Genomic DNA, 18069 nt, shown 5'->3' with positions numbered 1-18069 from the left:
AGACATTTAAGAAAGGCTTACTGAAGGTAATAAATAATTGCCTCCTAATTTGAACATCTTACCATCTTTAATTACCAAAAGAAAATGTTGCAAAATAAAGAGGAAAATAGCAGATAGGACTTTGATATATCCGACAGCATGGTCACAGCACTTTGGTGATTATGCTCACAAATTAAAGAAGCTTGTTGTATAAATGTTCAGCTAAGGCTCTAGTACATCAACTTGTGCATGAAACTAGAAAAATGAATAATCTTAACTGTTATAAAAGTATACCTTCAGCAATTTATGCACATTATACATATGATTTGCCATTTTACGATTTCAAGTCTTTATTTTTGTATATCCATGTATTGCATATATTTTAAAGCTTTCAAAACCTTCCTAAATTCTGGAACATATATTTGATATGACAAACATTTGAACTTTTTGAACATATCAAATATATTTCAGATTGCTTCTGTGAGATTTTTGACTAAAAATATTTTTTAGCTATAAACAAAAAATAGAATAATCTTGGAATTTGACTTCCACCCAAGAAAAATAATGGGTCCGAACTCTTAACTTATTATCCATGTAAGCTTAATTTATAAAACATGACATCTAAGTATGTTTGATATTTCCACTCACATGGTTTTGTTCCGCATCTTCTGGGGAATTTCAATATCCCTAATTCATTGTGATTCCTTGGTTGATCCCTGTTTCCACAAAATCTAGCAGGCCTAATGCAAATCCCCACTAGGCAGAACTAGACCTTAGGGCAACAAGAGAAAAGGTTGCCACTGTCACCTCAGCAAACTTTTTCCTGCTCTTTAGTGGTATTTGACCACAAGGGAGGCTTCCCTAAAACATCTAAAGGATAATCAACTACTATGGCTTAGGGTGATAGACAAGAAGTCTAATAAATGATATAAAGTACCAGCAAAGCCGAAAGGCCTAGATATTATATGCAAATGTTCAAGTACTTTAGTCCTAGACCCAAGATTTGGCTGTTCTGAGTTGGGTTTTATTGATTTGCAATGATAAGGTGCACAATGTTATATAGTAGCCAAAGAAAAGGCCTTTTTCAGGATGATCAACAAAAAGGGAACACGGCCTTCCAGTAGGCACTAGGATTAGGGTTAGGAAATTGATTTTTATGGCTGAAACTTATGCATAAACAGAAAATAGGGATGACATCAGCCCTAAAAAGGAGGGATTGACCATGTAAAATGCTAGATTTTGCTTTTATGTGATTTGTTGATGCAATTCCTAATTTCTCAGCCACAAACGTCCAACACAAATTCGCCTTTTATGCAAAATTCAGCCCTAAAATGCTAGCGGCTAAACCTAGACATCTAGGGACAAGGTAAAGAAGAAATTTAATAAATTTTATGGATGATAAACACAATAATGATTAGTGCCTTATCCTAAATGGGTTTAATGGAGTCTTCTAGGGCTAAAATTCCATGAAAAGGTTTTGATGGAGTAAGGAGCGATGACTAGGGTGTCCCCTTTTAAAACCCTGACTATTTTCCTTGTGAGAGGAGAGATCAAATATAAGGTATGCACAATTAGAGTTTCCTTAGAGCTTTCAAGAGAACAATTTTGCATAATATAATGGAGTAAGATTTCAAAATAAAATTAGCATTTAGTCATGGCACAAAATAGAAACCCTACTAGCATAAATACAATATGCAAAATATAGAAGATAAAGCATGAAACTTAAAAAATTATCTAGGAAACAATTTTTTCAATCCAAGGAAAATGACTCCACCTAAAGATCCATCTCCAAGAGAATTTTGCACCATAGAAAGATCACATTTTGCCCAAGTAGCGAAAAAGGACTAATTTGCACTCTTGCACGAGAGAAGAGTGATAAATGTGTGATGATAAAAATGGAATGAGGAGAGTCTCTATTTATATGAGACTTAGCAATCTTCCTTTCAACTAATTTACAACTAAATGCCCTAATACAAGTTTGTTCGAGTGTTCAACAAGTGAGAGGTTGCAATCCAACCTCATAATAGCTCAAAAAATAACAAATAATTGCCAAAATAGCCGACATATGTGGGAGAAAAGATTCCTCCACTATGGTGTCATCCTTGAAAGGAGCTCAAAATGTCACAAATAAATGAAAAATAGGCTAATCGGTGCTACACACTCCAAAATGTAGCTCAAAATCCATGGGTATGCATCCAAAATGCCTACAAACCATGATGTCATCACCAAGATGCCTTATGTCACCCTTCTAAGGGAAATGGAGGTGATGTGGCACTAATATGCTCAAGCGTTGGGGTCCATTAGTGATGTGCAAGCCCTCCCTTGTCATCTCAAGGATAACCATCATCATCTGAGCTACGGAACAAGCAACACCCATCAAACAGTGTCAAAGCAAGCCTTGGGGTGTCCTAGGTCCATCTGGCCACATCTCCAATAAATCCAACATCAAGCCTCACTAGCTCAGAGTTTCAACATCTGGGGGTTCCTCAAAGTACTAAGTATCATGTGGAACCATGATATATCCCAAAGCTTTGCTCTGGGTGGGAAACATTGCATTAACAAGGTCATATTTGCTCTTTGGAATAGGCAAAATGGTCTTTGGAATGCCACTAAGGAGGATAACCATCTCTCAAAAGGTCTTTGCTGCTGTGACAAAACCACTTGACAAAAGCCTCTCAAGATCAAGTAAAATCAACAATCATTAGGTACAATAACATAAATGCATCATAGTGGACCATACCTAATGTCATGGGAACAAGAATACTTCACACAAAGCTCACCTTCAAATGTCTAACTAGATCAAGTCCCGTAAACAAGTTACATCCTTATATTTAGGTATAGTTAGGTCAATAACCCTATTAAGTGTTTGTGTTTGCAACCCCCAAGGGGATAGACATGTCCCAAGTTAGCCCATCAATCCATAGGTGTGTGTGAAAGATGGTGGCTATGGAGTGGGAATGAGTTCAGGGCAAGGTGCCATCACCATGTGACCAACTAATGGAGGTCCTAAGTGTATAGATGTAAGAAGGGAGTAATTGTGGAGGCATGACTTACCCCTTTCCTCAACCCATTTTTCCACCCCTCCAGTGCGGCTTTTACTTCTTTATGATTTTCTTTTATTTGGGTGCATAGCTCGAGCCCACGCATTCTTTTGTGATTTTCCATTACCCCTTAAGGATGAGTCAGTTTATCACCCATTAAGGTCGAGACAATAAAAGAGTTCCTTTTATGGATGAAGCATCATGTGCTTGAGGAACTGTGTGATGGCTAATGAGGGGGGTAAAGCTCATGCTAGGCTTTTGCCCATGCACTAAACAAATGTCCCAGCCATGTTTTGCATTTTATCTTTTTCTTTCATTGTGGCTATCTTATGCTTTTATCTTTCTTTTAGCTACGTCAACCACCAAGGCTAAGTTTTCCAGGCCCAGACTCAAGGATGAGGATTAAAGGTACCAACCCAATGACCAATGACCACCAGCCCAAAGAATGGAGATCAGTGTGTCCCCAATAGTGTCCTTCCAAAAACCCTAAGGCCTCAGAGGAGGTCTCACTAGACGAGAGTCAAAGACGAACCTCCTAGGTGAAGTGACGGAACAAGAATACAATCAAGATCAGTCAATTATCTAGTTTTCCCCTTGATCCATATTAGTATGCCCATAAGATTAAGTGAAAGCACGAGATTGCAAAAATGTTAAAGTATCATCCAATGGATGACCCACCTCCCTTCAAAAAGGAATGTCAGATGGGAGGGAGAAATCTGAATGGAGCAAGAAGTGGAGGATCCTGGCATCATGCCACGTGTGCTATTCATATAGGGCTGCTGTCTGGCTGCTGTTCAAGGAGGAGAAAAAATTTCTCCTAGGGGTTACCCAATTTTTGGTGGGTAACAATTCCCACTTAATTTCTATTAACTAGCTTTTAGTTATTCACCTGAATTCTTATACTTGTCTATTGGAAAATCCATGTCCACACTGTAACAGCAAAGTTGTTCTTAATTCAAAAACAGAAACCAACTATGAGTGAGATCATCTTGCAAAATAATGCAAAGGTAATGTCTCAAGAGTCAAAAGCGTAGCCTATCTGGTCAGCACTGATGCTTCTACCTCATGAGGAATTTATTCAAATCCTAAATACGAGATACTGAGCCTACAAGAAGAGCACAAACGTGATTCAAAATGTCCATGGTCTTTGATATTGATCCAGGTGCAAAATCAACATGGATTTGAGTTTTGGATGGTACTTAAGTATAAAGAGGTCATCCTTAGAGGCATGAATTGAAAGTTACAACTTTCTCAATAAGAAAACTTAAAAAGACACACAATAAATATAGTGAAGGTCAGGAAGAGTATGATAAAATTTCAAGAGGTCCATTGTTTTTATTTGCAAAGAATACTGTGATGCATAAGCATGCTCCACAAACTACTTTCTAATTACATCAAATCAGTATAATCCCAAGTTCTATTAAGTTTTAATAACACCCTCAAAAGCATCATAGGTTACAACAATACATATTTTTGAAAAATGCCAAGCAATTTCAAGTCGACTAGATGCAATAAATATTCAAAAAAGAGACAGGAAATCAAAGCTTAACAAAAGAATCTATTAAAGATGAACGAAGAAAAAAAATATAGATAATAAGAGAAAATTAAAGGGAGGTGAAACTAGAATGATCGAAATAAGAAAAGAAAAATTGAGTTCAAAAAAATGCATACTGCAATCAACGGCAGGTAAGAAAAATCAGAAGGAAATAGAATTTTGATTTGTGCTAGTTTATCCTCCTATAGCCTAATGACAACACACTAGAATCTGATTTGGTTAGGAATCTTAATGTCCTTGGAAATTTATTTATATTACAGTAATGGAATCACAATTAAAGTAAGAAGCCAAGAACATGTTAGCTAAATATGATGTTTGTGTAAATATGCAAAATTCAAATACACCTACTTGTTAGGTACAAGAACAGACTTACAAAGGGGCAGTGGTGATCCATATCCAGCACACAGGTTTTGCATGAACGACAATGATGTGTCTGTGCTGACTTAGGCTTCTCACAGAACTGACAAAAGGTATAATCATTGAGACCACCTTTGACCACAACTCCATAGTTACCCCATAATATTTTTGGTGGCTGCCCTGCAGGTGTAAATGATGCCAAACAAAAGTTGACAAGAGTACCAATAGCCAAAATGAAAGTTGAAATGGAATGAAAAACTGAGCTTAAGCTAATGACTGAAAACACCACAGGGTACACAGCCCAAACACCACCACCTGCAGTCAGACAGAAATTTGGATTTGTCAAAAGAATAGAACATCCAAACATGCTATGTTCACATTTCAGAAGCTGTGAGAAAATCACCTATTCAAATTAAAGAACCAAACATGAAAACAGGTTTAAGGCAACCAAGATAGAGATAAAAAATGCTTGCAAAATAAAAGCAAACAAAGAGTAAAGACCAAAAGACGCCAATACACAATATGATGTCTGTGTCATCAAAAACTTCGAGAACATACATATTATAGAAAGAATGATACAGAGGACAACGGGAACAAATAAGCGATCTTGAAACGCAGTGCATGCATCAAACCAGTGGTGTCTATGCTGCTTAGACATATTATTTGTAATTGCTCCACACCATCCACACTTATAAACTGGAGCATATGATGGAAGTAAGAGACGCAACCCACATCCCCAGCATACAGTCTCATAACCTTCTTGTGTCTTCAAACTACAATTTTCCTGCAAGATCATCAAAAATCATAGCATATAAACCAAACTAAGATACAAAGAATGGAAATAAAAACAAACTGAAAACACACAAGCTGCCAGAGCCCCATTTACAGTTTAGTGTGTCCTAACAGGTCTATATGTGGTGGTAAAGATTTTTGGCTGTATCCAACAAGGATAACAATTCCATTTTCAAGGAGTAATAGGCATGTGTACATAGGAAACAACCTCTACAAGGCGGACACTTATTATGGGGCTTGGGTCCCTTATCACCTACGATAATCATAGCCAGGGTTTGGTTTTCTTAGTGCCCTGATTGGAAGCATTTTCAATTTGCATACTGTGGAGAAGGCTTCTCAACAAGAAATAACTGGAGAATACCTACCTTCCACTAAAAACATTGAGCATAGCATGGCATTCGTGATTTATTCAAAAAAAAAAAAATATTAACCAGTCCTTGAAGTTATCTATAACTGAGCCCAGCAGCATTACGCTACAATAAGCTAATGTCTAATTAGCGATACCTCTTGCACAATGCTTGTTTGCTCCATATTCTCTCTCACTGGCAAAGCTGTACCCCAGTTAGTGACTGCTTTTCGCCAGCTTTCAGTTGTCTTCAGAAGATGAACAGAATTTGACAAGAACTTTATAATTGTCCCCAAATTAGCCTTGAACTACTACCATATAGTAAGAACTTGACCTGGTTAACCATCCAAAACCAGACAAATCAGGAATGTGTATGATGTTTCAAAACTGTTAGATTAAATACCACTAAAAAAAGGTCCTTTAAATTGTTTGCTATCAGATTGAGTACAAGCTCACATTTAATTAGATGTTTGCATTTAGCCTTATATTTATGCATCGTATAAAATATAGAACAATAATAACAATTTTGCCCTGGCATTGTCATGAGTTGAAGATGATAATCAGAGAAAGAAGAAAAAAACCATGACATGCACACAAGAGCAGCCAAAAAATACCAGCAATACCTAGCTGAAATGTGAAGAGCTTAAAAAGTGATAAGACATTAGAACAGAAAGATGCAATATGTGCATAGCATATGCTGAAAACCAAGAATAAAATCTTGGCAGTTCTAGAAAGAACCTCATTTTCCTTGATATGGGGGATAGGAGTAGATATTACGCCATATCCATCAATGAATGTTAAAGAGAAACCATCCTCTTAAACAGGATACAGAAGCAAGAACCAGACAACCAGAGCTGTAGTAGGCCAACTAAAGAATAATTAAATAATAAACATATATAGAGTGACTTTTGCAACTGAATGTCCTCATAAAGATGTTATATTGAATGTTATTTGTAAAGGGTCGCAACATTCACCCATATTTAGTAGTAATAACAATAAACTATCAAGAATTATTTAACCATTGCTACCTAATTAAAGGACATATTACAAGTTCTCCTCTGTTAAGCTTTGTCCTCAAATCATTAGCATAGTAAAGTGGTGTGCTCAAAAAGGACTCAATTACCTAAGATATTCCATTTGTCTATGTAATTAGTATATTGATTTGAATGGAGGAACTATTGGTCGGTATTATTGCCCCAAGTTGAAGCCAAGACTGTTGGAAGTGGGAGCACAAAGCAGGACGCTGGAGCATGAAGCACTGGCTTTCAAAAGTCTCCAGAAGCAAAGCGTTCTGGGAGTGCATTTTATACAATATATATTTTGATGCATATATATTCACTAAAAGCATGCAGAATGGCAAATTAGTTGCAGAAAATATGAAAGATAATCTTTTGTAGTAGATTAATGAAAATCATTAAATCATCAACCATTTAGTACACAGATAACATTAACCACCTAGCAGTTATAACTTATAGCATTGACATCAAATGATCAACCATAACATCAAACTTCAAGTTTCGAGTTCAACATATAACATCTGTCATCAACAAACTCTAACAAATAACATCAACCATGAAATGTAACAAGGCACAAAGATTTCTAATATGCAGTCAACAGCTCAAACTTCAACTGTCATATAATCTTTACAAAAGAGACCATTATAAAGACAATAATTCTGAGTTCTAGAATCTAGATTCTAAACTGAAAAGATAACTAATTCTACTAAGCATTTTTAAGTCTCTCGCCATGAGCAATTTTAAATTTCTTGTGGTCTAGTAGTGTTAGGCTGTTAGCACAAATTTTTACCCCTTTGAAAATTAAATTATTTGATGAATCCGGGATAGGAAATCTCAATGGAACATATTGTAATATTCCTAATGGAAAAAATGATAACAAAAACATGCAAGACAATACAGCATAAAAAAAAATCAGTAAAGACCAACCCAAAATGCTCCCAAACAAGCCAAAAAGGGACAATTTTATTATATAAACTGCTTGAGTACAAAGTGAAATAGAAAGAGCACACCTGGGCTTGCACAAGGCAAGCTACAAGCCTCAAGTGATCAATATGCCAATTCCCAACCATTGTTGGAGTTTATCTATCAGAAAATCTGCGCTGACCCAGTAATTCTGCACTGCTGGCTATGTTGAGACCCTGATTTGACCCCTCAAATCTGCCCATAAAATTTTGCAAAATTAGATTTGAAGTCCTTGCTAGAAACCCAAAAAAACCCAGAAAGGGTTTTGGCAAATTCTACCGACCACCCGGGACCCAAAATTTAAGCTCACTCCTCCTAACTTGCTGCTAAATAATTCTGCTGTTTTGGGGCACCAAAACTCCTCCAAAAATTATGCAAATTTAGGAGCAGACTCCTTGAGGCTAGTCCAGCAAAACCCAGAAATAATTTGGGCTAATTCTGACCTCTCGGAATTACCCAAATTTGGTGGCCCTCCTTGACAATTTCTGCGTCCCCCACAATTCAAACTGCTAGATATGTCACCAATTCCTTCTCAATTAGCTGTAGGATTTCCCTGCAAATTTCCTCCGAAAGATGTGAGTGAAATTCCTTCCAAAACCCGACACAAATAAGATGAATCCAACCCCACAAATTCTGCCCAGTAATACTTCTGCGCAGGCCCTAAAATGGTGAGTTTGGCTCTCTCAACAGCAGCAACTTCCAGCCCCAAAATTCTCCACAAATGTTGGTCCACCCTCAATGAAATTTCTCCTAAATTCGCTGACCAGAATTCCCCTTGAAACTCCCTCAACTTAGTGGTTCGATTTTTGTCCCTGCATCCTCCTGGAAGTTTGAGCTCGCTGAAGCAAGAGTTGTTGTTTCCCACGAACTCCAGCAAATCTCTCCCCACTAAGTTCTGAAATACTCCCCTAGGGTGACACTCGAAGTTCACCGAAGGTAGAGGTGGAATTCCCACTTGAGAATTCCTTGTGCTAAACAACATTGGTTTACTTGGCTAAACAGCTCAAGAAAACTTGTGTTCAAAAGTTAGATTGTCAAAAGATGTCAAAATGGAGGTCAATTCTATTTATAGTTGTTGCTCCTTTTCTCTCCTTGTGGGCTCCACCATTCGATCTCCTTGCCTCTTCCCTCTTCCCTCCAATTCGATTTTCTCAAGGAGTGTGTATTTCCTCATGGGGTGGTCCCCACATCCCACTATGTGATTAATCTTCCCTTTTGTCTAATGTTTGGGGCCTCCCCTACCACACAAAATTAAATTAATTAACTTTCACCCACTTTTCCTAAGTTTGTATCCAAAATTTTATCCATCCAAAATTTGCAAATATTGAGAAAGGCACTTAGCAGATTTTTATTGGAAGGGATATTACACATATAGGAAACATTCACCCTTAGCGTCACGTGCAAATTTCTCTCTCCGTTCAGCCTAGTGCTTGCCAACCACAAGGGGGTGCCCCTATGCTTGCATGTACTTTTCCACCTATAAATCTGCAAACATAAGAAAACGTCATGCAATAACTGTTTGACCAATAAGTTAGTGGCCAATCGAGTTTGTAAAATACTTTGTGTTTTAAATGGTGGAAATATTTCTAGCGTCAGCTTTTAAATGTCTCATGGAACTCTTTGATTTTCTGGCTACAGATCTATTAGAATTTGGTGACTAGATTTTGGCAAGAGACTTATCATTTGACACTTGAAAAAATTCAGATCAATTTTTAAAGGAGGGCCACAAGCATTTGAGCCTATTTTCTCAAGGCCACAAGAAATTTTAGGCTTCTTTGTTGATTTGGGGTAGCATCGGATATGCTCTAGCCACAAAAATTGGTGGAGAGGCTAAGGCACATAAGATCTACAATACCCAAAAAGGGTTTGGGCAAATTCTAAACAGTTTGGGATATATTAAAATAATTAATATTTTTAATGGAGTCCCTAAGTCTAAACTTAGGGAAAATAATATATTAATGTGAATTAATATAAAACTGTGTTAAAATGGTCCAAAATTCATGGATCAAACCAGATCTAATCTTAGCCGTTGATTAGGGACTTAATCTCGGCCGTTGAATTGTCAACGAGAAAAGTATAAGAGGCTTGAGGGTCACTTGGAGAACACACCAAGAGATCAAGATTTCGACTTTTTGGGGTTGGGTTTGCTGAAAAAGTTGTCGCTGAGGTGCAGTGAATACAAAAGCAGAGAGGCAGAGATAGCACCGGGAGGATCAGCGCAATAGATTGGATAAGTCGGAACTGTCGGGAACAACTGGAACTGTCAGGAACTGTCGGAACTACCAGGAACTGCCGGAACAGCTGGGAACGCTGACACAGAGGGCAGAAGCCGGAACTGCCGAGAACAGCCAGAACTGCCAGGAACTGTCGGAATAGCTGGGAAAGCTGACGCAAAGGGTAGAATCCGGAATTGTTGGGAATTGTCGAGAATTGCCGGAACAATTCGGAAAGCTGACACAGAGGGCAAAAGCTAGCACTGTCGAGAACAACCGGAACTGTCGGGAACTACTGGAACAGCAGGGAAAGCTAACGCAGAGGGAAGAAGTCAGAACTGCCGGGAACAACCGGAACTACTGGGAGAGCTGACGCTGGGGTTTCGTGGGGCAGATTGGAGCTGTGGAACTGCCGGAGTGATTATCCGAGGTTTCACCTAGAATATCTGCTTCCGAGTAGAGAGGTGCTACTACCGAGATTTTTCTCTATTATGTGAACCAGATTTGGCATCTAGATTGTATTCTGAAACTGCTTAATAAATCAAACCCTCAGATAGCTACACTGGTTTTCCCGCATTGGGTTTTTCCGGGGACATTAGTCCAAAAACAACGGTGTCACTTGTGTGCTTGTTTCGATTTCCTTCAGTTGATGATCTGTAATGTGTTGAGCATGTACTTATATTTATTTCCAGTATTTACATGGTAAATAACTTGTTAATTAACACAACAAGTAGGTAGGAATAAATCAGTAAAGTGCATGAAGGGTTTCTAACATGTCAGACTTATAAATTCCAACATCCTTTTCTAAGCCACAAGCCTAGAGAGGCCTTTTTTTCCATTTGGTGTGAAAATCCTCCATTCTTGGACATCTTATAGCTTGATCGAATTTTTCTTAAGGGTTTTAACATCACAAGATCAAATATTAATTGGCTTCGAATTAAAAATTTTGAAAGCCTATTTCCCTATGCCGTGAGCAAGAGGAGGCTCATCCTCCTTTCCTTGCACAAATTTCTTCATTCTAAGTGGCTAGGGTTTGAGTGAAAATCTCTTGGAGGATTTAGAATTGTATTGAGGATATTTCTTTGTGTCTCACTACCATAAGCTTTGTGAATTTCCTCATTGGTTTCTTGAGGAAGGGTTCTTTGTTTCAAAGTTCAATATTTGTAAAACCCTCCTTGAGGATATGAAACCATCTCTTTCTATCTAAGAGGACTTTCTCTTGTAATAAAAAGAGTCCTATTTCTTGAAGGAGCTTGGGATTTACTCCCATAGTATCCTACTCCTTATTTAAAAGGGAGGATTTCTTGTGTTCTTAAGTTAGTTTTCATTTCATTGTCATCTTAGCCTCTAGATCTCACTTCTAACTTGTTCTCTTAGATTAGTTTCACTTTCATGCTCATTGCATTTTAGTTCTAATTTCTTGAATTGGTCATTATTAGATCTAGACTTCATTATTTGATCTATTTGCTTTTGTGATCTTATTGGTTATTTGATCTAGTTGCATTTGAGTAATTCTTGTCTTAATCTCAATTGTATCTTGGATTAAAGTAGTCTTTCAAATTTTCAAATTTCTCTAATTAGCAATCTCATTTGCCATCATTTACTTGTGCTTCATTGTATAATTCTCACTTGCTTTATTTGTCATAACATATTATAAGTGAAGAAACATTTTTAAGAGCACTTTCTATTAAGGCACTTGAGTTATTGCTCTAACGTTTTGATCTAATTGTCATTTCCTTCACTCGCTTTGTTTCATTGAGTAATCTTTACATGCTTCATTGATTATTGTCATAAGCTAGTCTAATTATAATCTTGTGTTCTAAGTGCTTATCAAAATCTTGATTATAAGTGAAATGGTATTTCTTTCTTGAAGCATCTTGTACTAATTGTATCTCATTGAAGCATTGTGTTAACATTTGCATTTCATTTGCATATTAGATCCAGATCTTGCATCTCTAAAATTTACCTCCAAGCATAAGCTTGGTTGATAGAAATTTTAGGACCAACTTCCCTAACTGTCATTCAATTCAATAAATTTGAGTTTGGAGAAAAAGTTCAAACACATGACCTCGCAGTTCTCTTGTGGCTGAGTCCTTGTAGGAACAAAGGCACGTGGGTTGTCAAGGAGTCTAGGTGGGTATTGTTAATGATGGACTAAACGCCTCCTTGCAGTTCGCCTCAATCCTTACCAAGTTTTGAGAAATTGAGGGGAAGTTTTCACCATAGTTTAGGCATATAATTAAAATCAACCAAGATCACTTGCATCACACAGTCTAGTCTTGCATTCATTCATCTAACATTGTCTTATCTTGCATTTGTTGATTTGTGAGCATTTCATCTTACTTGCAACATTGCATTATATTTCTCTTGTACTTGTCATTTGAATTACTTGTTCATTATCCTTTCATATTGTTGAGCATCTCTTTAAAGTACAAGTATAAGCTTTATTTATCTTGCAAGTTCTATCTCATTGCTCATATTTCAATATTGTGCTATCTCCTGTACTAACCATGTCTTGCAGCATTGCCTATCTTGTAACTTGAAGGATCATTTTCTTATCTTGCAAGTATTATAATTTTGTTTGAGCATTGTTTATAAAGGCACTAGTCTATCACACTTTATCATGTTTATGTCATATTGATTTAATCAAATCTATATCTTTTGATATTTACATTGCTCATTAAGAATCATACTTTGCTAATCAATTTGAAATTCAAGTTATATTGAGTGGTAATTGCCTTGCCCTTTGTCTCCTAGAGCTTGTTGTTTCGACAAGTTTTCCTTACTAATCGTTTTTAGGGACTACCCCCCATAGCTTGCATAGGAGAGAGCTTAAACAAAGATAGTTGGAAATAGATGACAACCCCTTCTCTAAGCATTGAGCCTTAAAGACTATATCTTGTGGGGTTGAAAATTTTCCCACGCTTAGGTGTACATCTCAGGCAACAACAGGAATAATATTTGTTATTGATGTCAGAGAGCACCAGCTCAAGAAGATAATTGCATAGGCTTATAGAGGACCTTAATCCCTTTCCAACAAGCATTTGCATGCCTCCTAATTCTCCCTCAGCAAAGAGAAATGAATTTTTCAAAGAAGAAAATCCATATTTTGCCTCTCGGGACAAGTCGGCCTCATTATGATCATGTCGACCCTTCTACCAACAGACGTGTCAGTTCATGAATGATTGACTAGTATAAATTAGAATCATCTCTCCTCCATTCGACCCTCAACTCGACTGAGTCGAGAACAAGAAGCATACGAACTTGAGGCAAGAGTGAAGAGGTTCATATCTCATGAACCTAGGAGCAGTTTGAAGGAATTTTTTGGGTATTATTTTTGTTCTGGGTTAAGGATTTTTGGGGAATTTTCTAAGCAGGTTCTAAGATATTTTTGGAGCAAATATGGTGTCTAGTATTCGGCACTTTTTAAGGCACATAATTCTGCTCTTATCAAAGATTAGAACTCGGTCTCTTTGTGATATAACTTGCTCTTGTAAAAGCCAGAACTTCGGTCTTGTGAAGAGATAAACCTCGGCAATGTGGAATCACAGACTTCGGCCCTGTGGGAAGACATACCTCAACATTGTGGAGTAACAAACTTTGGCCCTATATTAACTTAGTCTTCTGCCACTAATTCGGTCTTCTATAACACAAATTGATTTTAATGTAAACCAATTTGAAGGATCTTGAGGGCATAATTGAAGCAAAACTTAAGAACACTTTTTGGAGTTGCCTTGAAGACATTCTAAAGCCATCTTTGGAGCAGAGTTTGAAGTAGCCTTGAGCAAAGATTAAAGTCCTTTCTATAGCAAGATTTTGAGCAGCCTTGTTTACCTTTTGTTTAAGATGACTTTAAGGACTTTGGATAGAATTTAAGCAGACAATTGAAGAATTTTGAGCAGCTCTTTTGAAGCATTTTTTGAAGCAGACTATTTGGAGCACCTTTTGAAGACCTTTGAAGCACTCTTTTGAAGCATTCTTGAACATATTTGAAGACATTCTTGAGCAAGTTCTAGAAGTTTTTGGAGAAGACCTTTGGAAGAAATTTGGAAGCAGTTAAAGGTTGGAACCCGATTTTATAATAGAGGATTGGAGTTCTCATACAAGGTTGGAGCCTTGTAAGAGACAAGGTTGGAGCCTGGATTTATAATTGAGGATTGGAGTCCTCATTCAAGGTTGAAGCCTTGAAGAAGTTAGAATTTTGTTGTACAGGTTGGAGCCTAAATTATTGTGTAAGAGGATTGGAGTCCTCATCATCTTTGTTAATAAAATTAATTTTATATTTTACTTCTTGTGTTTCTGCTTGAGATTGTGATAAAATCTTAACTGGCATAATATAACAATTGAAAGAAATAAGGATTCACCCCCCCCCAAGTATTTCCACCAATTGGTATCAAAATTGACTTCTTCAAGATCATCCTAACAGTTGGAAGAAGAATTTTTGAATCACAATGGCCAGTAAAGATGGTAAGGTCCCTCAATTTGATGGAACAAACTTTGCCTTCTGGAAGGTCAGAATGGAGTACTACTTAATGTATCCTAGAGCCGAAGTTTAGCAATCTGTCATAGATGGATACAAGATCGCATCTCCTCTTCCAACAAATCTGGATGGGAAGAAAGCATATGTGGCAAATTCAAAGACTTTGAATTATACAGCACATGGTCTATCAGATTCAGAATTCACCAAAGTTATGGGTATTAAAATAGCTAAAGATATGTGGGACAAGCTCATCCATATTTATGAAGGAGATGACAAGGTCAAAAAAGCAAAGCTTCAAAACTATAGAAGACAGTTTGAAAGTCTCAAGATGAATGATGAAGAAGATATTGTTGCTTATTTTCTCTGAGTAGATGAGGTAGTCAACTGTCTCAAAGGCCTAGGTGAAGATGTCAAAGAAAATATGATTGTCCAAAAGGTCTTGAGATCTCTTCTAGATCATTTTGATGCCAAGGTTTGTGCCATAGAAGAACTAAAAGATTTGGATTCATTATCAATGGATGAACTTCATGGAATTCTCACAACATACGAGATGAGGTCAAGAAATTCAACTCATAAGGAAGCTACATTCAAGGCATCCAAGACATCAAGAAAGGGAAAGAATTATGATTGCAATGGCGATGATTCTGATACTGAAATGGCACAATTTGTCAAGAAGTTGAAGAAAGGATCCAAACTCAAATGTAAGTTACCTCTCATTTGCTTTAGATGTGGTAAAATAGGACATTATGCAACAAAGTGCCCTTTTAAAGATGACAGTGATGATGAAGATGAATCTAAGAGAATTGTTAATTTTTGAGTTAACATGTTCTTTGCTCAGGTCAGTAGTTACTTCATTAATCCATTAGCACATTATTAATTCCACTAATCCATTAGCAATCACATTAACCATTATCATATGAGGGTAACTGATGAAAGAACATCAAACATAAATGCAGAAGACAAGCCAAGACAAGAAGACACCAGATTTGGTGAATGCCAAGGAAAAACCCCAAGATGGAGAAAACCCTGTGATTAATTCTTCTTATCATTATATCAAAATGTTCAGTAGAGAAAGAGAGTACAAAAGTCAAAATTGACTTGCCAAATCAAAGTCAAAACAGCACTGTCAAATCTGCAATCAACAACAGTCAAAATCTTCCCTAATCAAAAAGTCAACAGTAGGTTAAAGTAGCAGCAAATTGTCCTCAATGCAGCTCAATCATACCCAATCAAACTCAGCCTTCAAAGGTGGTCAAAGACAGCCGAAAACAATCATGAAAATAGTGGTCAAACTTGGTCAAACTCTACGGTCAACTCTGCAGTCGTGTTTGTGGTCAACCCTACAATTTCTCTGTGGTCAAAGTCAACAAAATGCCTTGGTTCCTGTGCAAATAGATGTGGCCTACCAAAAACAAAATTTTAAACACAAAAACCACAATCAAAGGAGGTCAAACCACCCCTAGTCAATGCTAGTCAATGCTGGTCAAACCTGCCACAATCTCTAAAATTTCGGCCCTGTAATTCGTCCTGCAATTTTTCCTTTTGTTGCCACACATGTGAGGAAAAAATATGCCCAACAAGTTGTACGAACCAATCAGAGAAGGAGAGAGATGATTGTATGAGTGAAGTGAAGTGTCAAATGAGGTTGGAGGTCTCTCTTATTTATAGAAATCGTTGAGGGTGAAGTGACATGTCTCTTGGGCTTCATGAGCCTACATGATGATGTGGCCAACTTGAAAATTTGCACATGTGAGGGCATAAATTCAAAAACACATTTCTGCTTATCCAAATTTGATGATCTTTAGGTCAATTTTGGTCCTCTTGAAAAGAGGAATTCAATGCAATAATAATCTCCATCAAATGAGTTGTCCAAAGTGGAATTTGGCCCTATTTGCCAATTTTAACACTCCCTCTCAACTAGGGAGAATTCCACCTGCCAATCCATCATGCCATCTTGTCATCATGAACCATCTCTACATCTCATCTCAACTCTGTTGAACAATGATGTAATAATGAAGAAGAATTGATCGAGAGTGAGTCACAAGACCTTGCCACTCTCCACTAACAAAAGTCAATCCAGGGGTAGAACCCCAATCAGACTTGGTCCCAGATCAAGTTGTTGAACACCATGCATCCTAGACATAGGGAGTACAACAGTACACAATGCGTCCATCTGTAGTGCTATGGTACCTATCCACTTTTCTCAATTCATTGGCCAGATGAGAGGTACTTCCCATGTGTCCCAGACTACATGAGTAGGATGATGTTGGGGCAACAGTAGGGAAAGAATAAATTACATCCTGCTCACAACCACACATAGGGAAAGGATAAACCACATCTTACAGTCACATGTCACAACCATTGTAGGGAAAGGATAAACCACATCCTACGTGCATGCAAACCAACGAGAGTAGGGAAAGGATGAACCACGTCCTACATGCATGCCAACCAACAATCGTAGGAAGGATCCTACACGTGGGGAAAGGAAGAACCATGTCCCACCGACATGTCAACCATCGATCGTAGGGAATGAGCAACCTACATGTGGGGAAAGGATGAACCACGTCCCATCAACATGTCCACATGTGACAACCGACAGATGCCTATATGCATCTCTCACTGGGGTATCTGCAGGAGAAGGTGAACCACTCATCCTGCTCATATGCCATAGGAGAAGGTGAACCACTCGTCCTGCTTCTATGCCATAAGAGAAGGTGAACCACTCATCCTATGCATATATCATTATCTATAGGGGAAGGCAAACCACTCACCCTATGCTCTCATATATCATCATAGAGTATCAAAGGGGAAGGTGAACCACTCACCCTGTATACAACGTACCTATAAGGGAAGGTGAACCACTCACCCTATGGTCACACATAGCTCCAAGAAGTACCCCAAGCCCCCAGGAGCTCCTAAAGCTCAATGTTCAACCGAGACCCTTGTAGTAGGGTCTATCCACGACTCCCAACCTCTCTTTGATAATCTTCACCTTACCAAGGGGCTATGTAAGGATGACAATAATTTGCTCATCCAACCAACAATGATGGAGCTTGGTAGCTCTCCAATGTACCATATCAAAATACAGCAATACCCAATACCTGGAGCTTTTGTGGAACATGGATTCTCTGAAAAATGAATCCCACTCAAGAATATCGCAATATACAATGGTGGTTACCAGCACACGCTTGAATGGCTCACTGAACAGCTTCCTCAACCAACTAGCTTCATAATAAGCCATACTTGCCGCTATATACATTCAGCGTCAATAGTGCTTCCATAGCAACTGAATCAAGAGATATAGAACTAGATGTGCTCTTTCCATCC

At 37.8% G+C, this 18069-nt stretch overlaps 1 protein-coding gene across 1 annotated transcript in view; it reads right to left on the bottom strand.

Annotated features, from left to right (window-relative positions):
* Nucleotides 1–18069, bottom strand: part of LOC149145670 (protein S-acyltransferase 11-like) — a 222231-nt gene that overhangs the window by 141538 nt on the left and 62624 nt on the right. The window contains exons 3-5 of the mRNA XM_089447556.1: nucleotides 6229–6404; nucleotides 5491–5716; nucleotides 4949–5247 (exon numbers count right to left, since the gene is read on the bottom strand). Of these exons, the coding sequence (XP_089303682.1) occupies nucleotides 4949–5247; nucleotides 5491–5716; nucleotides 6229–6255 (552 nt within the window). The 5' untranslated portion in view covers nucleotides 6256–6404. The remainder of the gene's footprint in view (nucleotides 1–4948; nucleotides 5248–5490; nucleotides 5717–6228; nucleotides 6405–18069) is intronic.

Source organism: Pinus tabuliformis, chromosome X (genome assembly GCF_031772625.1).
Source record: "Pinus tabuliformis cultivar Carrire ecotype Pingquan chromosome X, CPIR1, whole genome shotgun sequence".
Classification (NCBI taxonomy): domain Eukaryota; kingdom Viridiplantae; phylum Streptophyta; class Pinopsida; order Pinales; family Pinaceae; genus Pinus; species Pinus tabuliformis.
This window is presented reverse-complemented; position numbering and strand designations above follow the sequence as displayed.